The following is a 23,389-nucleotide window of genomic DNA, read 5'->3' as shown; positions in this document are numbered from 1 at the left end:
CTACCTCTTTCCCTTGAGCCTACCACTCTTCATGCTGCGCCAAAGCCGTGGCAGCAACCCTCGCGAGTACACTTCGCGCAGCGGCATGCGTTTTGTGTAGCGGGCATAGATCAGGCGTGAGACAGCACCCACTGGCAGAGTGCCACTAGCGATGAGGACAGAATAGAACCACTCCTGCGCTGTCAGAGGCACTGTCGACATAATCTTGCCGCCAAACTCCACAATGATGATCTGCAACATAACAATGACGCCGACAATGCAGAAGAGCACGGTGCTGTCCTCCCAGTTCGAGAAGAAGCCCTCGCTGCGGTGTAGAAGACGTGCATTGAAGAAGTTGAAGACTTGCATCCACACAAATGAGTTGAAGACAAAGCAGATGTGAGTATCGCTGAAGTAGTGCGGGTAGCGCAGCGGTGGTCCGGCGTCCTGCGATGGGTTCGTGGACCCGCGCGCGCTCAGCAGTATATTCCCATAGCTGAGCAGAAAAAGTTGGCCAATTAGCTGGAAGGCGCTCTGAAAGCCAATCTGGAACCACATGCTCGACACGATGATCGGGGCATCCTTTGGCTCAGGCGGCCGGGCGAGGAGCATCGACTCACATGGCAGCTCCGTTGCCAGTGCGAGGGCGGCAAGCGTGTCCATGATGAGGTTCAACCAGAGGAGCTGCACGGGCTTCAGGGGGGACATGTTCTGCTCGCTCATGATGGCGCCAACAAAGGAGACGACGCACGCCGCAAAGTTCACTGTGAGTTGAAATTGCAGAAACTTGCGAATGTTGTCCTTGACGTTTCGGCCCCACATAATCGCTTTCACCATGCCAATAAAGTTGTCGCTCAGCAAAATAATATCCGACGCGCGCTTTGCAACGTCACTGCCGCTGTTCATGGCAAATCCGACATCGCTAAGCTTTAGGGCCGGCGCATCATTGGTGCCATCGCCGGTCATTGCGATCACCGCGTTCGCGTCGATCCGCCGCAGGAGGGCCAGCAGCCGCTTCTTGTCCATGGGTGTGGCGCGCGCGAGGATGCGAATGTGCGGCATGTACTGCTTAAGTAGCTCCGCGTCGCTGAGCTGCCGAAAGGTGTATCCGTCCAGGACGTAGCCGCTGTCCATGAGCTGCTGAAGTGTCGCATTTACTGCCGGTTCCTGCATCATCCATGCTGTCCTGCCAAACGCACTCTCCAAAAATTGCCTCTCCAGATCAGAGCCGACGCTGCTGTTCTCGTAGTAGCGCGGTGACACATTCACAAAGATGGCAGTATCGCTGTTCTCTGTCGGACCAACCCCATTGTCGCTACTGCTCACGAGCGCAGAAGTGGCCAGCCAGCTAGGCGCTTCGGGATGGCGCCGGACTCGATTGCCGCCCAGCGACGTCGTCCCCGTTTGCGTGCTATTGCTTGAATCACCGCAAAGAAGCCCACAGCGGCGGGCAACGTTGATTGCCGTGAGAGTTGCATCACCAGTGATCATGATCACTCGCACACCCGCTCCAAAGCACTGGTACACTGCGCCAGGTACCTCCGGCCGCACATCCTCCTCAAGACCGACCAGGCCGATCATGCAGAACTCGCCATCGTGCGCGGAAGCTGCGCCGTACTGCGACTGCTGACTCCACAGGTTTGCCTCTTCGGCGTCACATGCATCGCTGAAGGCACAGCAAATGACTCGCAGCCCCGATTCGGTATACTGCTTCAAGGTCTGCTCATGATAAGCCCGCATCTCAGACGTAAACGGCACCGAAACACCCTGATCGTTGATGTACGACGTGCAGCGATTCAAGACGACCTCTGCGGCGCCGGTCGCGTAGATTCGGGTGCAACCCCCTACATTGCTTCCAGCAGCTGGCGGGGCTGCCTGTCGAAACATGCACACGCTCATCTTGCTGTGCGAGCTGAAAGGGAAGCGACGACACCGGCTAGGGTCCTGCATCGCGGCCAGTATGCAGGCTGGGGTGTTGCGGAACGCCTGAACATCCTGCTGCGCTGTGTGGTTGCTTGAGCAGTGCATGAGATAGCAGAGCAACAGCAGGGCCTCGCTCGTCTTATTAGTTGCACGCCCTACCTCGGGGTCAAGGGCGTTAGCTACAATGCAGTCCAACAAAAGCTGCACGGTTGAGGGAGGCACGGTAACGGTGATTGCTCTCCTAGGGGGCGCAAGTGGGAACGTGCTCTGCCCCAACCCCCGCGGCGGCGGTGGCACCGCAAAGTGGTGAAGAGTTGTGGAGTGAGTAGGCAACGCCACTGGCGACTCCTCGTCGCTAAAGGTTGGGAGGCCGCTGCCAATTAAGCTGCCGGCGCCGTCTACCGCGTACGTGGTCGCGGAAAGGAAGATTTGCTTCACTCGCATTGTTGGGGCCGTCAAGGTGCCCGTCTTGTCCGTGCACAGCACCGATGCACCGCCCATGGTTTCACACGCTGCCAAGTGACGGACAAGGTTGCCATCCTTCAGCATGAGCCGCATGCTGTAGGCGAGTGAGATCGTCACTGAGAGAGGTAGGCCCTCCGGTACGGCGACCACCACAATGGCAATCGCCGTAGTCAAGTTCTCAAAGAACTTCATGCCGTGCAGAGGTCGGCCGTGCACCAAGTACATAAAAAGCTCCTTGATAAGCAGCGACGCAAACGTGAAGACAGCCGCGCCGACGCCGAACTTGCCGATGACCTCTGCCATCGCCTCAAGCTGATCTTGCAACGGCGTGTTCGTTTTTTCTGTTGACTGAATGGAGATAGCGATTTCGCCCGAAAAGGATTTCGGGCCCACCGCGCACACGAGTGCCACTCCCTCAGCTGAGCCATCCAACACCGACGACCCGCTGATAAGAAAAGGATCGGTGAGCACCTGCTTCAGCACGTCATCGTTCTCACCGGTGACGCTGCTTTCGTCTGCCAAGACGGGGCCGAAACTGTCCAGGAGGACGGCGTCAAACGTTAGCTGCATCCCGGAGCTGACCTGCACCACATCCCCCACAACAATATCAGAGCTTGGCACCTCCAGCGCTACGCAGGTGAGACCGTCTGTGCCAGTTACACTAGCCCCACCCCCGCCTCCGCTCACGCTGCTGAGCGGAACATAGCGCCATACCGTGACCTTGCGGCGCGCCGCGTTCTCGGCCCGCATCACCTCGGCAAACTGCTCCTGCTTACGGTAGTCGTTCACGGCGTTCACAGCCGTCACTATGAGCACAGAGGCGAAGATGGCTGCCCCCTCAATCCAGCCCATGGTGGGGTCGACCTCACCCGTGCGGAAGTCGGGGGTGGTCATGCCAAGTGCCATTGATATCAGTGCAGCACCAATCAAAATTTGCACAACGCGATCGTCCTGTATGGAGTCCTTCATGAGGTTCCAAATGCTTTCCTTCGGCGGCCGGGGTAGCACGTTCACGCCGTATCGCGACTGCCGTTCTGGGACCGAGTGTGCTACAATGCCGAGCTCCCGGCGCTTCACCGCGTCCCTGCGCTCCTGGATGGAGCTCATATCCACAGCAGGCGACCCGGCTGGGCAGCTCCGCACGTTGAGCTCACAGAGGAGCCCACCCACGCCATTGTGGTGGCCCGTCAGGATGTCGATTCGTTTATGACCAACCATGTCCGCTAACGACACACGACCTCCGCTATTCCGATCCGTACCGGCGCCGCCGGTAAATACGAATACATCGCCCTTATGCATCCTCGGCAGACAGAAAGGCGCGATCCACCGGACAATGAGAGGGGAAGGGGTTTGCTTACCAAGTTAAACAGGCCGACGACGTGGAGGGGAGGGAGAGGGAGAGGGGGGGGTGAAGGGAGGAGGAGAGTGTAGAGAGAGAGCAAACTATGAGGTGTATGCACAACAGAACTCAAACGGCTATGAAGGGTAAGTAGAAAAAGAGAACACTCAACGTAGAGGAGATGAATGCCTCCGATGATGAATCTCAGATGAGGTCACACTGACAAACACCTGAGAAAGGGCCGAAGGGAGCGAGGTTGGGGTGCTACCAACAACGAGACTTCAGAGTGGGCAATAAGAAGTCCCCGTAGAGGAAGTGGGAAGATGGGAGCAGCGAAGCTCACGTCCGCCCCCCGAAGCAACTTCACGATGCCTGTGTTGAGCAGTCAGCGTGCGCCCACTTGGCTCTACCCTTTCGCTGGGACTGGCTGAGTTGATGGGTGTGACGGGGCACACTGCTCGAATGGCTACGCGGCAGGGACTGCTGGGGTAAAACAAGTAAAGATCGAAGGCTTCCCAAAGGCAACAAAACGGGCAAGTTGGTGGTGAAAGAAGAGAAGAGAAATGAGATAAAAGCGAAATCGCGAGTAGGGAGGGCGCTGGGAGTGGAGAGGGGGAATCTATGGTCCGCCAGGCAGTAGTAAGACCGGTGACTAAGAAATAGACTGTCGCGCAGCACGAGGTGGGGGGGGGGGGCATCCAAAGCAGAAAAAAGAAACGCTTGCGGAGGATGCGCACAATAGTAGGATGAATACCGCGACCGACAAAGACTCGCCTGAAACAGTTGTATTGCACCTCTCTTTTTTTCTCGTTGGATTCTTCTTTGCGGGGCTAAACGATACCGTCGTGCAACAAGGATACTCGTAGATACGCACCCCGACGCGCATGCGCAGTGTATCACACCAATGTCGTGCGAGGGGATGAGGGTGTAAAGAGCTAAGAAGAATGAGCAAGACGAGAAAAGGGCGAAGAACAGCACCTAGAAAAAGAAGGGAGGCGTCTAAGCACAAAATGTCAGCCTGCGCATGTGCAGCCGCCGACAGACACCGACATACACACGTGCCTGTGTGAAATACTCAACCTCACCTACCACCTCCACCACCCCTCTTAGGAGCGTCATGGCCGTACCTAAACTCGAAGGCTCAGCAAGGTGTCTCTCTCTCTCGCTATATGTGATCACGCGAAATGCGTTGTGCAGCACGAGAAAAAAAAAGAAGCCTCGCCACCAACAGCAGTGGAGAAGGGGGACACGATGCACCAAGGCAGGTGCTAGCGCCGGGAGTCGAGTAACGCAACGACAGCTGCCACATGCCGGTGCTAATGAAAGAAAAAAACGCACTAACATCGACAATGACACACGCAAGAAGCGTGAGTACATCGAGAGCAAAACCGCAGAGCACCGTCTATCAGAGGAAACAAACGAGAGAGAGAGAGGAGAGCCCACAGTGATGGGCCCTTTTCTTCCTTTCCTCTGGTAGGCAGTGGTAAAGCGAACAGAAACGACGGTGGCCGATGGGGATGGGCCTGCGGTGCCTGTGAAAGGCACAAGTGCTCGAGGTCGCATTCGAGTGCACGGGCGTCTGTGACCACGTTTTGAAAGTCCGTTGGCTCCTGCTGTGAGGAGGATTGGCTGGGGTTTCGCATGACAGCTGAACGCCTGAAACGCAAAGCAGACTGCGTGTAAGTACACACATACGAGTGCGGAAGAATACATCAGAGTAGCCAAGCAAGAAAGCCAATATGTGATATTCACTAAGGCAGAGCTCTTTTTGGTCCCCTCTTCCTGTTCTACGCTCCCCTCCTCGTCCTGGGATTCAGCGGTCTCAGGTTCATCCGTATCCTTCTCCCGTCTCGCTCTACTTGGGCATCCGTTGATGCGTTGTAACACACACACACCAACAAAACACGCACGCTAAGAAAAGTGTCATCGCAAAGCTATCCCCTGTCAAAATCAGTATCACCAAGATGAGCTCGGAGCAGAGTAAACAGCACGCTGGCTACTACCTCCCTCACCGACGCAGCGCTCCCGCACCCAGAAACAAGTGCGCACGGCAGAAAGGGGGGGGGGGGAGATCACGGCGGAGGAGCACTACGGTGTTGGCTGGGGTCCTTCAAGTGCTGTGGCGCGTATTTGAGAAAGAGCTCTTGGAGCGCATGGAAGCGCACCTCCTGCGCAGCCCACAGGGCCCACTGGTCTTTCTTGTTGAAATAGCGCACCGGGGCGGGGCACATCTGGTGCAAGTCTGGAGGCAGCTCGAAGTATATGGACCTGCCCACGACCGTCTCTCCCCTGATGCGGTGTGGAATGATGTTACTGACGATGCGTAGCGAGTGACCAAAGGCCTCCTGGAAGAGGTGCTGCACAGCCTGGATAAAGCGCGAGAAGCGTCCGAGAGTTGGGGGTGGGTGAAGAAGCCGCCACCGCCGCCGTCTTAGCCTCCCTCTTTGCTGAATGCTTCTGGGCTAGCTGCTCGGAAATAGAAGGGAAGCCGTCCTGCACTTCCTCCGGCAGACTCGATTCGTGATTCGTGATTCATGATCGTTGCCATCCCCACCTCCTTCAGCGGAACCTCAATGCTGCCGCTCTCGTGCAGGTTTTATTTTTTCAAGGAGAACAGCTGCATGTACAGCGTCGTTGGTGTCCGCCCATACGGGTCCCGCACCTCGCCCCTTTCCCTCAGCTGTCTCTTCTCCCCGCCGCTCTGTGATTCGTGGTAGTGCGACTTGTGGTGTGCTGCGGCCGGGTGGGGCAGTGTTGGGACGGTAGACAAGAGCATTGACAGTGCGAATGGGGAGCCGCTATGCAATGGTTGGCACCCAGCACATCGTGCTGGGTAGCATGATAGTGGTGGATGAGGTACTATCACCGCTGCAGCCAATTGGGCCCAAAGACGAGGTAACGCCACCGTGTAGCCCTTCGGCCAAGGTATTCTCGGGCCGGTCATGCTCCATCTGCTGCTGCTCCTCTTGCAACAGCGGCAAATGCATTCACCGCTGTCGTAAGTGTTACTCTGTCGCCACCCGTGGCGTCAGGGCGCAGGGAAGTATCCGGCACCGACTTTCGCCGCGACATGTACGTCGAGTCGTCGTCGTCAACGGTGGTTGCGTGCCGCATGGTGGGGGAGCTGTGGTGCTCAAAGTAGTCTGTCTCTCCGAAGGTGTGCACAGACACCAGCTTGCTCTGTGTGTGGATCGCCAAGCGCAGGAAGCCTTTTCGGCGTGGCAGCAGTAGGCGAGCAGGACTGTGGGCCGAGGATAGAAGAGACTCAGAAGCTCCATCCGAGAACAGCAGCAGATGGTTTAGGTCATCCGACAAGGTACTCTCATGATACTCGTCAGCGCCCTTGTCTTTATCCTCTGCATCTGCGGTGAGCTGGGCCTTCGTAGAGTGCGCGGGTGAGACGAGGGGGCCGCCCACCCTCTCATTGGGTGTTGTTGTTGTACAGCAGCACACGCTTGCGGGTTTCGTACGAGGCGTTCATATAACCGGAAAACAATGTGGATCTCGCGCACGATGGATACGTAGAAGAGGAAAGTGGCAACCACAGCGCTTATGCAAATCTTCAGTGGGCGGCGCAGTGAACTGGTGGTTCTAGTGGCTGCATCAGCCCCAGCATCTGGTGAACCGCTGGATTGCAGGCGACCCGGCCTTGCTTTGCTCTTTGGAGCAGCGGCATCACACCATGCCCACGCGATGCAAAGGCACCGGCGGTAGACCTCAGCTCCTGCGGGCTTCGCCGGAACTGCCTCGTCCTTGTCGAGGCGCATCACGAATTTCTTCATGAGGGGGTCGTAGAAATAGTAGCGCCCCTTCGCATACGTTGCACCACCAGCTGCCCAGTCAGCACCAGTGGAGCCCCTCACAGCAACGGTGGGTGGTGACACAGGAAGGCCCATGATTGGGCCCGATGTTAGGGGTATGACGCGGGTGTTACTCGTTGTGAAGATGCTGCCTGTGTGCGGCAGCGACTGCGTCGATAGCGATTGCTGCACCACGTCGCGGTTGCCCAGAAAAAGCTTCTTGTCACGACGGGTGGCGTTGCTGATCATGTTCACCCAGTCGCACCAGGAAAGAATGCCGTGCGGGTAGGCAGCAAAGAAGTAGCAAGTACGTCGCATCGCTGGCGGGTGTGGCGACGGCGGTCTCGTCGGTGTAGTGAGGGTACCGTTGTGGCACGCCCGCAGAAGCCTACGTCCCCCCTGTCCCAGTCATCATCGCCATTGTTGTCATTGCTCTTGTACGGCTTTGCTGGCGATGCGTTACTCACCGCTGCACCAACGGTTCTCACCTGCCCCTGCGTCTCAAGGTTGATTGCCGATTCGGGGGTCTCCAAGGCAGGCACCACCGTAAACTGTGTGTCTATCGTGGGCGGTAAGTCGTTTGTCAAAGTAGTCGCGGTGAAGGGAAAGAAAGCGCTGTGACGGGCGGCTAACGCCACCGCCAACGCAGACATTGGAGAGTGGTCGCTCTTCCCGGAAGTGCCTTACTCACCATCGCCTGTCTCCTCTGGGAGGAGGAGCAGCGGCAGTGGGACATAGGCCGGCACCAACTGCAGGACGAAGTAGAGCTTCCACAAGAGACACTGGAAATTGGCGCACCGCCGGTCCACACGAAACTTGAGCCGATTTACCGCACGGTCAACCCACCTCTTGTTATGCCGCTTCAGGCTCACATCCTTGTCCTGGTGATCCACATAGACGAAACTGGTGTACCAGATGAGTGTGATACCGCCAAAGCCCAGCATCAGCGTCGCAAGTGACGCCCGCAAAAAGGTCTGATCATTTTCGTCGATGGTGGCCGTCTCGCTGGCGTCTCGATAGTACCAATGAAACCACCGCAGCACCTGGAGCTCCATCGTGCGCTGGTTCCAGTACCAAAACGCAAAGGTCAGAACCGCGGGGGTGGAGAGAACGATGAGGCGGATGTTGTCATCGGCAGGGAGCTGCCCCTGGTTCCACGCCGAGGTGATGCCAGAGGAGGTCGAAGGTGCAGACCTGGGCCGCCGCCGGCGCACCTGGCTTACCACTCACCTGCTGCAGTTGTTGCCGGTGCTTTTGCCTACCGGTCTTTCGCTTCACGTGCAGGGGCGCCTCACTCTTTTCACGCTGCGAGGAGGCGAGACTTCTTAGGACTAACATCTCTCTGTTCAATGTGGCCGCCTTCAGTGCTGCATGCGCCAAAGTCAGCGCTGCTCCACTGCCCTTCGCTGGCAAGGAGGGCGACGTGCCACCACGGAGGGAGATGATTAGAGAGCTGGCACTACCCTTTTCCGAGCCCTGCACCGCGCCGCCACGTAGGAGAACGCCTGTTGCGCAGGAAGGAGAGCAGCGGCAGCACAGCAATAGCGACAGACAGAAAAAGGTAAAAGGTGAGAAGCACCGTTGGCGAAGCGTAGAGGATACGCGAAGAACAGCAAAACGCACACGTGTGCACGTCTGGTGGGAGAGTGGGGTGGAGAACAGTTGTTTGTCTTTCAGAACTTATTGCGCAGCGGCAGCAGTGTCTTAAGTATTGGCCTCAAGGATGCGTTGCCTGCGGCACACTGTTGCCACCCACAAAGCGAGACGATCAACAGCGAGAAAGAGAGAGAACGAAGAGACTGTTTGGAGGAGGGGGAGGGCACACCGGAATGCTCACCCACCAAGTCATCTTTTGTAAGCAAGAAGAAACGAAGAAAAAAAGAGCACCACAGGGACAGGCGCATACCCACACGCGCAGGACACCTCTGGCATTAGTAACCAAAAGTATGTGGAAACAGAAGAGCAGCAGCAGCCACAACAGCCGTCGAGAAAATATGCAGAAAAAGTCCTAGCAAGTAAACAAGTGATGAGCAAGGAAGCGAGGTAGAAACAGAGAAACCAACGAACACGCATACAAAACTGCGCTGCAAGACACACACACACAGAGAGAGAGAGCTGAATGAATGCCAAGCTTCTTCTCTATGGATGGGGGGGGGGAGGGTAGGGGATGGGCGAGCCCAGCACGGATACACATTCTTCACATTTGTCACTCTTACGTCTGTTAGGGCGAATGCAACACGTGCCCATTTGCATCCGATATTTATTTATTGAAGGGCTGAGGGTGAGAAGGGGTGTGTGGTGGTGTTGGTGGCAACACATACACGTCTGCTTCTATGAGAGAGGGAGAGTAAGAGCGCAACTGTCTCTCTCGCTCTGTGTGTGTGTGGGGGATGGGTGGGAGAGGTGAAGGAGCGGGGGAGCGCCAAATGCCGGCAGTTCCAGATCAACTAACAACTGCCGTTTTTCTCCTTTTTTCTTTGCCATGTTTACTCGCTGAAGAGAGTTGAGCGCGAAGTGGAGAGAGCGGAAGTGCCTCGCTCTCTGAACATTGTGGCACGTGCATGTGGAATTCAAAGTAGAGCCGCCGATACTGGACGAGGGAGAGGGAGAGGGGGAGGGGGAGAGAGGTGAAGGAGGACGCTGCAATAGGCAGAGCAGAGTACAGCGCTGCAGGAAAGCATTGTCTTGTTCGACCCACGCGCACAAACGTGAGCGCTGACCCACCAGCAGAGTTGAGAAAGCACAAAGAGAGAGGAGTCGTGAAAAAAAATGAGAAGAGCATGGCGCCGTTTCCCATTATCACGATGAGAGCGCGTTCGCCAGGTGGAATCACCTGCAAGGGCCCTGTACACTCGGCTGCCTCACTCAGTGTGCAAAGGCAATTGCAAGTCCACAGGCAGAACCGAAGATGGCGTCGGGGTACAACCGTACCTCTACGTGGATGGGCTGCAGCAAGGGATGCCCCTCGAGTTGCGTTTGCGTCTTCATCACCTCACTTTGGCTTGGCGCTTCTTTCTTTACGTTTTCGTCTGCCGTTGACGGCAGCACTGCGGGGGGTGGAGGGTGGTGGGAGGGGGGGAGGCGCAACAACAAGCAATAAATTTCCACGGAGACGACGACTTTCCTACACAGAGAGACGACAGAGGAGAAAGGGGGGAGGGGGGGGAGAGAAATCTGCGAAGCACATGCACATACACACAGAGGGTGCCCTGCGATTCGCAGACGTACGTCACCGATGGAGGAGGGAAAGGGGTGGTGAGCAGAGAGGAGCAACGTGCGTGTGTGTGTGTGTCTGCACGAGGGTCCGACGCCGTTGTGACTATGCAGGTCGTGAGGGCAAAGGGGTCAGGCGCTGCAACACAAGTGAGGGTTGCGGCACGATGCAAAAAGAAAGCGGGAAGCAGAGCGAGAGGGATGGGGGGGGGGGAGGGGAATCGACTCCGATGCAGCGGTGATGTTGAGGGCTTACTCTCCTCTGCGCAACAGCGTTGCTCCCCTTTGTACTCCATGAGCTTCCCGTGCACCCGTGAAAGTTGCCCTTCTCAAGGAACCTTACCTCTTCACCCATGCCTCCCTGTCCCACTGCATCATACCCCTGTCCCGCGCTCTAGCGCAAGCAGTCCACCGCCCGCTCCTTCTTTAGCTCAGCGTCCTCGGCCGGTTTGAAGTCACCCTTCACGCCGAGCAGCATTCGCACTTCCTCCAAGTCGCGATCGATAAGATACGAGGCCAACTTCGCCGAGGCGAGTTGCAGTAGTTCCTCATAATTGAGCAAGGTTGCCGCCTTCACCATCTGCACCGTGATGAACTCATCCCAATCGGCGATGAAGGCCCGATCCTTCATGTCCAGGTATTCCACTAACGGAAGCGTCATCGGGCGCGGAATTATGCGCGTCTTTATGGCGTACACGCGGTAGCACCCGTCCTCCGTGCCAAACGATGACATGCGGAAGCGGTACGACATGTGACGGCACACTCGCTCCAAGATGTCGCCGGTGAAGTACGGGAACGGAACCTCCACCTCTGGTAGAGGTGGTACGGACGGCGGTGAGGGGCGAGATGAGGAATATACCGTCTGTGCCGGGGGAACCGGCTGCCTAGTAGGAGTTGAGTCGCTCGGGTAGACGCAGTCGGCACAGAACCTTGGCGAAGGATTTGACGTCGGAGACGCCTCTACCGATCCAGTCATCTCAGCAGCGGTACCAAGCGGTGGGTTGGCAATGGGCTCCACAGGAAAGAAATCCATCAAGTCCAGCACAGTTGCTTTGGTGGCCTCCTTGACGACCGCCGTTTTGGCACAGCCTTCTCCGTGCTGCTGATGTTGGTCTGATGGCTGCCAAGCCCCACCAGACGTAACTGGTGTGGTTGCGTCAACTACCTCAAACAAGTTCTCCAGCTCTGTTGCCGCATCCGATGCCCTGTTGTTCACTATATGAGGCGAAGACCTCTCGTCACTGCTGAAACCAGAGCAAGGGCCACTACCGTCACCGTGCGCTGTGGATAGCAGGTCTTGTCCATCCAGCAGGTCGCGCAAGACTAGTGAGGCCTCCGTGGCAATTGCGCGCTTGACCGGAACGCGCACCCCGTCGGAGGCAATGAAGACAAGGATCTGGCCAGCGGAAGGAAGCGTGCTCGGCGCCGCCGACAAAGCCAGAGAGCGCATCGCCATGGCGTCCACAGCAGTGAAAAAATAAGTACTGTAACTGGTCGACAGTTTCTCTTCTTAGCCTCTGCAAGCCTGGCGTCGTCGTCGTTGCCCGCAGCCGTCTTTCACTGTGTGTGGGTGGGCTGACACTTAACTGTTTAGTTGGTTCACCCTTTAACTAAGCAGCTTATATCCGCAGTCTTTCTTTTCTGATCTCGCGCGAGAGCGCAGCGCATGAGTGTGCGAAATATGTGCCGTGATTCTCTGCGGTTCACCCACCTATCAGACACCCAGACACACAAAGAGGAGTACTGAAGTCCTTGTAGGTTTGCTTTGCGTTGGCGTTTCGTGTTTGTGTGTTCACGACAAGCGGGTCGCTGAGTGCGTGTACGTGTGTGTGTGTGTGTGTGCCACTACGATTTATTTGGTGTTAGCTGTGACACCCCCTTGGTGAATGTCCACCGGAGATCACGGTGCCGCTGTGCAGAAATGTAGGACAGGGGAACAGTGGCACAGCAAGCATGGGTTCGCTTGGGAGCACGACAAGCGAGAAAAAGAGGGAGAGGGCGATGGCGATGCGCACGCCAGCACCAACGCCATTCTCACCGTGGCACTTCTGGTGGCATCTCCTCGGTGCATTTTGCTTCCCGACCCAGCGAGAGTAAGTGTATCAGACCCCCCTCCCCCCACACACAGACGCAGAGAGACCAAAATGCCTGCAGACAAGGTTCGTCAACGTTTCTGCCCACGTGGGGGAATGAGAGCTGTTTGCTTTGCTTTACCGGCCCACCTACCCACACACGCACACACACACAGAAGGAGGGAGAGATACACAGGGAGATGTGTAAGTGAATATTAAATCTCCTACATGCAACACGTCCCACCCTCCAACAACAAACAAACCAACAAGCCAACTGAAAAGTAAATCTTGTGCGTGGTCAAACCCACCCACTCAGATATCACTCTCATTATTTTCAATCAATTGAGTGAGCCCGCACATCTTCCTCAGTAATTCTCATGGGGAGGATAAGGTGCTAGTGAGAGCGACAATGAACAGGAAAGAAGAAATGGTAAGAAGCACGCTCGGCACGCAGATGAAAGGGAGTTATAAACACACAGACAGAGAAAGAAAGAGAGAAAGAAAGAGAGAAAGGCGGTGTTGCGCCTTTCAGAAAGTGGACGGGGGCACCTGATGGCCTTTTGGTTGTGCCGCTGCAATCCCCACCCCCGACCCAGCCACGTACCAGCCATCCACAGAGAACCCACATGAACAATACACAGCTCCACTGCATTCTTGTGCTCATCAAGGCTAGCGACAGAAGAGGCTCAGAGAGAGAGAGAGAGAAAGCTGTATAATGTCAGAGGAAGGCGAAGGAGTGAGTGATTGACAGGTGGAACGCGGTCATCAGGAGGTCGGCAGAGGAAGGAAGGACAGGGAGAAAGAGGCACAGCTCCAGGGCCAAGTACGTTGCGTGTGAGTCCATCGAAGAGCTAGTTATGAAAAAAAAAAACACGAGAGAACAAGAAGAAGTTCTTGTCCAGCTACCGCCATCCGTTATCACGTGCTGCCTCGCCGATCAGTAACAGTACATGAGCCAGATACCCACGTTGCCTGCGTGCATCAATGAAGCCCACTGCGCACTTCCTGCTTTACCAGCGTGGAGGCGATCATGAAAGACGAGGCTAGGCGAGTGCTACGGCGTAGAGTCCGACCACTGATCACTGGAGTAAACACACACACACACACACACGCACACAGACACACACACCGATGCTGAACCACAGCAATGCGTGTTCCACAGGTGCGCCAAAGCGTCTGGGTTACTTCGTGTCTGTCCACGAACACGCAGGCATGAACATGCAGTCTCGTCAAGAGCAGCATTGTTGCTATGCTCACTTACACACAGGCACGCCGGTTACACTATTTTAACAGCAAGAGGGCAGCCACGTCTTACGCTTTGTACCCCTCTCTAACCCGCAAACAGCGACAACATAGACGAAGAAGATGAGGCAGCAGTGACACAAGGGGAATGCCGGAGGCTTTGAGATTCCAGTCGCTGTCTCACGCTCAGCCATCAGTTCCGTGGTGCTCTAGTAAAACTTGTCACAGCACTCCAGTTTCACTTATGGTCGTCCCCCCGACTCCTTCCCTCACTCTCTCTAGAGTGTGGGCATGAAGCGAGAGAAGGATCAAAAACTCCACCGAATGGCGTCAACACATTACCTAGTCAAGGTGGGAGGAGGGTGAGCACGAGCAGAGGGATGTGGTGGTGGTGGTGGTGATGGTGGGGAGGGGACAAGAGGGAAAGCGGCCTAAAGAGACACAGAGCGAGTCGCAGAAACGGCACACACAAGGTGAGGGTGCTTAGATTCTCCATCTCTACTCGACCCCCCCTTCCCTCGTCCCCTGCCACCCTAAGCAGCCTCTGTTCTCACGGCAGGCCATCGCGTCTCCTGATCTCTCTCAACCTCCTGCCGCCAGACACCTCCGCGCACACAGCGCACGTTTCTCATTGCCGTGCACGTTGGCAGTAGGCGCGCTACAGCAGTGCTTGCGTACCGTTTGCACATGTCAAGGGCACACAGACACGCACAGCCCACAGAGAGAAAAAAAGGCATCGCACGCGTGCCCCAAGAGAGGAGCGGAAATCCCCATCCCCTCCCCCCTTCAACCAGATTTAACTCCAACACTTCCATGTTATGACGGCATCGGCACAAACAGTGGGGCAAAGGCAACAGCCGTGTCGCGTCGCGGGATTCGCTGTGCAAAACCGAGCAGCTCAGTGGAAAAGCGCCTGCTAAGCACAACAGGTGAGCGAGTCGCTCTTACATGAGTGACAGCCTCCCCCGGTTTCCACTCCGAATTCGTCCGCACCGCACGTCACTCGGACGTGTGGCTTTGCTCTCGTGCACTTGCGACAGCGAGAAAGGGGGACGGCCCGCCTGTACGGTAGGCGTGTGCACAAAGCGAGATGCACGTCTGCCATCACTTTTTCATGTAGTCATGATGCGGACCCCGCACACAGAGACACTGTCTCCACCGCGCTGTTGTTGCCTTCTTGTGGGCCAGGGGGGCAGGTGCGACACACGGACGTGCATACTATTCCTCTGTCCTTCCCTCCCACGGCTCTACGCAGCAGGTCGCTCCCACGTGGTCGTCTCCACCCCGGTATTCGGGTCACGGTAAGCATAGTAGGTCTGCTGGTACTCCTGAGAGAAGATGGGGCGCCACCCCACCGGCAGAGCGCCGTGGCTGTCGTATGTCACCGCCACAGGTGCCGGCGTTTCTGACGCAGACATGCACACCTCTACCGTGCGTGCATATCTCCTCGCAGCAATTGACTGGGCTTCGGCACAGGTGACGGTCTCGGGGGTCGTCGCCACAACAGGAGCGGCAGCTTCAGGATTGTTATGGTCCCTTAGCGCCGCCGCACGCGCATCGTGCCGGTGTTCATCACGGTGGCGGCGCTCACAACGGCGTTCATGGTGACGGTGGTGACGATGGTGACGACGTAACGACGACGAAGAGGCACGGGAGTACGAGCGGAACGAGGAGGAGGAGGTGGAGCGACTGCGTGAGTACGACGGTGACCGTTTCGAACGCCACTGGCTGACGCGCGGGGATGGCGAGCGACGACGCTTGTGCTGGACCGCAGTCGACTCCCCTTCGTTTGGCCGCACTTCTTCCTCGAGCACCACGGCTCTATTCGGTGAATCGCGATCGCAGATAGACGCAGGCCGTATTGCGTGAGGATCGGCTTTCCAGTTGCGCGGGGCTTTCACCTGCAGCCTTGCCAGATTCTGCGGATCGGTAAGGTCCAGCTCGGTGCTGCAGAAGGGACGCACCGCCACAGTGCGATGATAGTTGCGATCCCCATTTGGAAGATAACGTGTCTGGCCATTGCGTACGCTGTAGTTACAGTTTACATAGTAGCGCACCTCAGCGCAGATTGGCAGCGGCCCCTCCTCTGGCAGATTGCGACTGCGCTTTGGGGCCTTGTAGGCGTTAGACTCACTCACAAACTCCACAGCGCGGCGTGTGAAGACGCGAATCACTTGCGCCGCTACCTCTGCGTTCTCCAGTTCGACCAGTGCCCGCCACTCCCGCTTCGCTGCAGCGCGCCGGCACTCCACTAATATGATTTTTCGGGGTTGGCATTCCCCCGCCAGCATTTGGTATACCATAAACGGTGACGGAGGGAAGCTACTCGGAACACCACCTTGTCCTACATACATGCCGCCCTCTCCGTTGTCGCGATGGCGATTATATATTTCTTTGAGTAGAAAAGTAACCACCACCGTCTGGCAAGCCTCATCGCAACTTTCTACACCACTGCGCGCCTCTGTCTTTCGCGAAGAAGGCATGGAGCCCGATGCTGTCACTAAAGTGGCGACGGGGACGGAGACTGGCGTCGGCGCCACTGTCGGCGCGCTCTGCGACACAGCAGAGTTTTGCGCAGCTTCCGCATGCGGCGCCACGGTTGGTGCGAGAACTGGGGTGACAGTCCTTGGAGCAGAAGCGGTGCGATGTCGCCCTTCCGCGCCCCACGTCACGACTCCTTCCACGAGCAACTCATGTACACCCAGAGTCAAGTAGCCGCGCCTCAACTCCAGCGCGCCGTCTTCGGTGCGAAGTAGCACTCGCACTCGGTCCAGAACAGCCCACAGCGCGTTTGAGGACGAAAAGAACACTGCACCGCACTCCATGACATCTTCACCAGATGTGCTGCGGATCGGTGGGGTGTTCAGCAGGATGCGCGTTATGCCGTTATCGGGATAATGCGTATCGAACAGCTTCTGCAGCGGCTGGGCGGCGCTGCGGAGCACCGGTGGCAGGTTCAGCAGCAGCAAGGCCATTCCTTTTAGGACTGCATCTTCATATCGGTGCGACATCCTCCCTCCTTTCGCCGCGACGAGTCTTTGTTGCAGTGGTGGGGAAGGTGAGCGACGCGTTGCAAATTTGTGCCACACGGCGCAAGCATGAAAATAAAGCGGACGAGCGAATAGCCGCTCTCTATCAGGTGGTGCCCGAGTGACAGAGACGACCACAGTACCACAGATGGGGAGCACGAGAGCAGAGTTAAGCAGTAGAGAGAAAGACAGAGAAAGAGAGAAAGCAAAAGGAGAGGTCGCCGGGGCTGAACTGGATTGCCTACTCTCGAGTGAAAGCATAAACTGCGGGAACGAATGAAGAGCAAAACTTCGCTGCTGAACGTGCATGCAACAGCGGAGTCCGCTGCAACGACGATGGCGCGCCGCGCTTCTTTTTTCATGGCGTGCAGGTCATGTATGTTCCCTTTTTTGATTTTGGCTTCGGCAACAAGTGTCCTTCGTGAGGCCTCCGCTCTGGTTTCTCACAAGGCCCACTTGTTTCTCTGCGTTTTTTTTTTTCTCTCTCTCTCTTCGGTGTTCGCCTCTTCTCCCGCCGGTGCTGCTCTCGAAGGAGCGGACGGAAAGTGCAAGAGGGGGGGGGGGTAGAATGGCACGAGGAGAAGAAGAAGGGGAGAGGCTTAGCGACATGCTGGAAGAAACAAGGTAGGCAGTGCGCGGGGTCCTAAATGCTAACGCGGAGAACGCTACAAGTGGCCGTAGAAGGAGAAGTAGATCTCGCGTGAATGCCCTCCTCCCTCCCCCCATGGCAAAATTATGGGACGAGGTGACGAACAGGGAAGTGCTGCAGCGAACGAAAAAAAGAAAAAAGAAACACACAGGGAGGTGGAAGAGACGGAGAAGGACGATTGGGGAAGGCGGCGGCCGTCGTCGTACCACGCATATTAGTCGTATGAGGAATCTCGTAGACACACCTAAACACGTACGCATCCACGCAGGCAAAGGAGGAGAGCAGCAGTAGCATACAGAGCAAGTAATGAGGGGAACAACACACACACACACCAGCAAAAAAAAATACAGAGAGAGCCTCCTCTCGATCCACCCACACCCACGCAATCCGTTACACATCTCCCTCCCCTCTGCGCAGTGCCCGTTATTGTGGACTACTTCATTTTCTGCTTCTCATCACCCTCGGTCACTTCACAGATGTGCGCGCTTTGTTGTCCCTGCACTTTCGGAACAGAGATTCCAGGACGTCTGTCAGGTGTACGCATGCCCGCGTCTTGCCCACAAATGCTTCTGAGACCACCGACGTGCCCGCAACGCACAGACATCACAACACCACCACCCCTTTCCCTTCTGGTGTAGAGCAGGAGGGGTGTGTGGAAGAGAATAGAGAGTGCAGAAGAGGTGCGCGAACACTGGACGAAGGGGTGGGGAGGGCGGTATAGCGTAGGAATAACGCACAAGATGAAAAAAGAACAGCAAATGTGAAGAGAAGCAGCAAAAGGGGGAGAAGAGGATAAAGCTGAGCCGCAAGCGTGATGGTGCGGGAGTTGCACTGCCGCTTTTACTTGACTGCTTTAAAGGTAATGAGATGCGCAAACAGAATGACAGGGAGTGACAGAGAAGGCAGTACGCTGAAGAGAGGGAAAGAACAACAACACCGCCGCCGCGGCGCCAGCGGCACATGCGCCACCCCTGGGGAGGATGCAGTCCATCAGGAGAAGCTCCTTGACAAGAGCGAAGAACGGCACATCAGCCTGAATGCCACCACACACGCACCTCTGTTTTTTTCCATCTCTACCCGCCTTTCCTTCGTTTCGCGTGCTCAGCTGTTTTCAATACCCCTTGTCGCCTACACTTGTGGTAACTACTTCTTTCCTCAGCAGCTGTGGCTCTATACGCCATACGAGGCCCATTTAAACCTTGAAGACCTCTTTTAACTCTTCTACATACTCGAGGTCGCCGCAGGTGCTCTTCCCAGGGCTGTCAGACACCTTCGCGACTGGTTTGCCCTGGCATCGGACCATCTTGATGACGATGTTCATCGGGCGAACTCCCTTGATGGAGCACGTCAGTTGTGTTCCGATACCGCACATCACTTGTATCTCCCGCTTGAAGGAGTTATACAGCTCCACCGCTTTCTCCAGATCCAGGCCGTCTGAAAAGACGAGAGTCTTCGTGTGGGGGTCGATCCCGAGAGCTTTGTAGTGGGCCACAGCCTTCCGGCCCCACTCCACAGGCACACCTGAGTCCTGCCGCAGCCCCTGGTAGGCGTTCGCCAGACGCGTGTCGAAGTCGCTCAAGAAGGCGTCCATCGTGATGCAATCCGTGAGTGCAATGCCGAGGCACTGCGGGTACTCCTGTAGCCAGTAGTCCATTGCCATAATCTGGAAATGGCGGAGCTCTGGAGATAGCTGCTGAAAGGCCTGAAACCACTCGTGCGCCTGAGTTCCCACTGGCGGCAGACCAAGACGCCGCGCCAGATCATAGTTACTTGTACCGATCAAGTGCGGCCCAAAGCGTGTGTCATCCTTCAGTGCTCGCACAACCACTTCCTGCACCGCCTGGCTGCATCGCCGGCGCGTGCCGAAGTCAGTGACCTTGAAGGTAGCCAGCTCAGCCTCTGTGTGATTTGCGAAGAAGAGGTCCAATTTCTCATGTAGGGTCACCAGCGCCTCAGCCGGGCCTATGCAAGGGTGTCTGCTCTGTTGAGTGACTTCGCTGATGATTGCCAGTAGCGGGACTTCCCACAGAATTGTTTCCACCCATGGCCCCTCCACAGTCACTGCCAAGTCGGAGCCGTCCTCGCCAAACTCGTTCTCACACGTCAGCATCTGCGGCACAGCGCGGATGTGCACCTGCTCCGGTTTGTAGCGGTAGCCGCGTAGATACTCGAGGTAGTCCTCCTTGAAGAAAGGCAACGTTGCCAAATACGTGCACTCCGGCTCAGTCAGGCGCACAGTCGCCATATGTTGCACTTGCACGTAAACGAGATCTGCGTAGATGCCAAGGTGGTCCTCCTTGTTGCGGCAGTTGAACTCATAGGCTGTAATTACGGTTGGGTTCTGGTGAAAGATAGCCTGCTGCATGTGCAGCTTGTAGGCGTCTGTGTCCAGGAAGGATTTGATAATCGGGCGGAACTCATTTGAGTGCGTCATCGTGCTGCCTGTGATTTTTTCTCCCTTCCTTAGCGGTTGCTGGAGGTGCCGCACAAAAAGCGTGTAGATGATGAGACGCGCAACGCACCACGGCGCACTCTCCGCGCTGAATCGATGAGGCCAGCGCGCAAGAACTAAGTAGAAGGACAAGCGAAGGGCAAAGAGGGGGGCATTGCAGTCAGTCTGAGAAGAGGAAACGGTGGTGAGAAATAGAGAGGAGAGTAATACAGCAACATGAATTATAACGAGCGCAGCAAGCGATAGGAGCCCGATTAGGAAGTCGCCACAAACAACCCCCAACAGACCAGAGGGCGTCGAGGCACCCTTGTCCTGTCTTTTCGGCAGCCATACGATTTTTCTGGCATGCGGCCAGCGACATCATTTTTCACTGCTTTCGCTCATTTTTTTCCACTATGCGGAAAACAACAAAAACTTCCGCTCGCATCTGTGCGCACCACAACGTCGTGATGGGCTTTCGCTGCCTACACGCCTCCACACCCTGCCGTACAGCACACAACCTCCCACTGCTCTCGGCGCCCCGGCCTGCCACAGGCCCATCGTGTCGTGCAAAGCAGGGCTTGAGACGCGCGTTACCACAACGCTCCGCCCCAGTCATCTCAGCACAGCCCCTGCCTCGAACTCTACCCGCCCACTCCGCAGGTCGCCACGAGGTGCATCCCTCGGCGTGGCGCAGGTGCCCCCCCCCTCCGCACACCTGTGGGCAGCGAGGGTCGGGTGGCGTCCGTCCGCATCACGCTGGCACATGGGCGGAACAGGCGTGTTCGCGGCCGCAGGTCGCTCCGACGCAACGCCGCCCAAGGACCTGGCCGCCGACACCAGGAGTGGTTCAGGATGCAGCAGGGGATGGAGGGGGGGGTTGCTTGGCTTCCCCACCCAGAGTGAGTGGTGGTGGGGGGTAGGGGGGGGGAGAGGGAGGTACTGGGCCCCTGATACACCACGCACTGAGGTGCCCTCACCTCATCAGGGCCCTTGTGTTGGAGCAGCTGAAAAAGCTCGAGCAATCGAACAGAGATGGTCACACCAATCACTACTAGCGTTAGCAAAGTAGTGAAGGGAAGAGGAATGCAGGGGTATTATGTAGTACACATCGCACACAGGGAAGCTATCGGCGCTGTTGTCGATGCAGCGTATCACGGCTGAGTCATAACAGTAATAAATAGTAAAGGGGCACCGGGATGCTACACAGACGCACAAATGAGTACAGAGACAAGCGCAAGGGAAAGAGAGAGAGGGGGGGACTAAACACATAAAGGAAAAAGCGGCAGAGGAGAACGCGCAGGCGAGCGAGCACGAGAGTAAACGTTGCAAGAGGAGGAGGAGGGAGGGGGAGGAGAGAGAGAGAGCAGCGTGGATATCTACGCAGAAACACACACACACGCATAGAGAGACACACACATAGACGCACAGACGCACAGGCATACGCACGCGCGCGTACCCAACGGATGCTAATCGAGTGAGCGAAGAGGAGCTCAAAACAAAAAAACAACAACCAACAAAAAAGGAGCAGTTGTGTACATGCCGGGAAGGAGGGGAAAAGGGGGGGAAACGAATAGAAGCGACGCGATTCACACTGCGTCGAGACCGAGGTGTCCACAAGGCTGTAGAGGAGAGTACATCGTGATGGCCTTCGTGCTTGAATTACTTTGACATTGAAGGCAACAAGATAGTGCGGAAAGACAACCAAAAGGAGAAGGACATCCACAAGAGAGAAGCACATAGTGTTTACCATCAACACACAGAGAACAAGAGAGAGAGGGAGAGAGAAAAGGACTGTGAGACGGCGTCGTTGGGTGCTGAGGGCGATGGTAACAAGACGAGTCATAGGAAGGATGAGAGGAGGGTGTGGGGGTGTACTAAGTCACACAAGAGGAGATGAAAACAAAGAGAGAAGCGGTTCCAGAATGTTACTCGAACAAGGATAGGAGAAGGGTGCCGAGAAGGATGAACACTGTGAGAAGCAGTGTGGGTGGGCTCATCCGTCTAGAGAGATCCACATGCATACATACATTTCAGTACACGTCCACATCCCGCAGCAGTGCGGGATACTCCGGCGATGTCATCTGCTGCTTCTCAATACAACCCAGAACACACGCACGTCCTCCTACTGCCGTGGCCTCGATTTCACCGCCGCGTGCGGGTCGTTGGTGGCGTGGCGGCCAAGTGGTGCCGTCGCGAGCATTCCAAGGAGGGAGCTGGCAGCTCCTCCACTGGTGCCACGTACATCCTTGACGTCACCTGTGTCAGAAACCCCTAGGAGGCGTTTGTCAGCTCCTGGGCTGCAGACGTACGGCACCTCAGGAGGCGTTGTTGCTTCTCCACGACGGAGTCAAGGTGGTTGTGCACACTCCATGCTGGAACCAGGGAAGGGGAGATAGAGCAGGAAAACCTCGCCGCCGTCTCGTGCACAATGGACAGGTGCCGCAGAGAGTCCACTGCCACCGAGCCTCCGGTAATGCCCGTGGATACCGGATGGGTTGGCACTGGGATCGCCAGTGCGGCCAGCTTCTCCTGCGCTGCCGCGGTACGGGTATTCTCGACGAGACGTGTGTGCTCATGAACCAGGTAAGAGAGCGCTGGCGTGGATCTATGTTGGCCAACAACAGCTCCGCTTTGCGCTTGGGAGGCAGTTGCGGACAGAGGTCCCGCTCTATTGATCAGCACGTCACGCGGCGCGGCACTGGCGGGGGCTAACGCACTGAGGGCGGCATTGCTGCCGCAGTGCGCAACTGCCGTGAGCATTGGCACTGCTGTGGAGACCGCACACGAGGACGGTGGGGTTTGCGTGTCGGCACTTGTCGATTGCTTGCTTGAGTGTACGACAGGAAGAGGCGGCGGCTGATGAACCAGTGATGGCTGCTTTATTAGCGACAAGCCCCCCGGGGACAGTGGATTGAGAAACAACGTCTCAGTCGCGTTCAGGCTGCACTGCGCCACCATGCCCATCCCAAACGGTGTCGCTACCATCGTACGCGACTGCCGCCTGCGGTTCACTGGACTTCCACCGACGCTGAGAGGCGCATCTGTAGAGGTCATGCTGGGATGGCGGGGCGTTATGGAACATCTCGCGTCTTTTGCCAGAGATACCGCACAAACGGTGCTGCGTCGCGGTGCGATGGACATGTCACAAGGCTCACGCGGCTCTTCTCGTAAGCTGGCAGAGGTGTTGGTGGCTTGCTCCAATGCTCCTAGAACATAGCCCGTAACCCTTCTTTGTTCAGCGGAA

At 56.7% G+C, this 23,389-nt stretch overlaps 4 protein-coding genes and 1 pseudogene across 4 annotated transcripts, besides 1 other annotated feature; all 5 read right to left on the bottom strand.

Annotated features, from left to right (window-relative positions):
* LPMP_331050 (calcium-transporting ATPase, putative) lies at positions 1-3,585 on the bottom strand (the record flags this gene model as incomplete). Its single annotated transcript, XM_010703895.1, has 1 exon — positions 1-3,585. The coding sequence occupies one exon, from the start codon at positions 3,583-3,585 to the stop codon at positions 1-3; it is 3,585 nt and encodes a 1,194-aa protein (XP_010702197.1).
* Positions 3,586-6,276: 2,691 nt separating this feature from the next.
* LPMP_331040 lies at positions 6,277-8,561 on the bottom strand (annotated as a pseudogene).
* Positions 8,562-11,113: 2,552 nt separating this feature from the next.
* LPMP_331030 (hypothetical protein) lies at positions 11,114-11,695 on the bottom strand (the record flags this gene model as incomplete). Its single annotated transcript, XM_010703894.1, has 1 exon — positions 11,114-11,695. One exon carries the CDS (start codon positions 11,693-11,695, stop codon positions 11,114-11,116), a length of 582 nt encoding a protein of 193 aa, XP_010702196.1.
* Positions 11,696-15,280: 3,585 nt separating this feature from the next.
* Positions 15,281-17,044, bottom strand: LPMP_331020 (hypothetical protein; the record flags this gene model as incomplete). Its single annotated transcript, XM_010703893.1, has 1 exon — positions 15,281-17,044. The coding sequence occupies one exon, from the start codon at positions 17,042-17,044 to the stop codon at positions 15,281-15,283; it is 1,764 nt and encodes a 587-aa protein (XP_010702195.1).
* A 1,859-nt stretch (positions 17,045-18,903) lies between these two features.
* LPMP_331010 (nicotinate phosphoribosyltransferase, putative) lies at positions 18,904-20,145 on the bottom strand (the record flags this gene model as incomplete). The annotated part of the gene is made up of 1 exon (XM_010703892.1): positions 18,904-20,145. One exon carries the CDS (start codon positions 20,143-20,145, stop codon positions 18,904-18,906), a length of 1,242 nt encoding a protein of 413 aa, XP_010702194.1.
* Positions 20,146-20,682: 537 nt separating this feature from the next.
* Positions 20,683-21,110: a repeat region.
* Between the last annotated feature and the right edge of the window lie 2,279 nt (positions 21,111-23,389).

The sequence above is a fragment of the Leishmania panamensis genome (assembly GCF_000755165.1).
Source record: "Leishmania panamensis strain MHOM/PA/94/PSC-1 chromosome 33 sequence".
NCBI classification, from domain to species: domain Eukaryota; phylum Euglenozoa; class Kinetoplastea; order Trypanosomatida; family Trypanosomatidae; genus Leishmania; species Leishmania panamensis.
The sequence above is the reverse complement of the archived record's forward strand: the minus strand, read 5'-3'. Positions and strand labels throughout refer to the sequence as shown.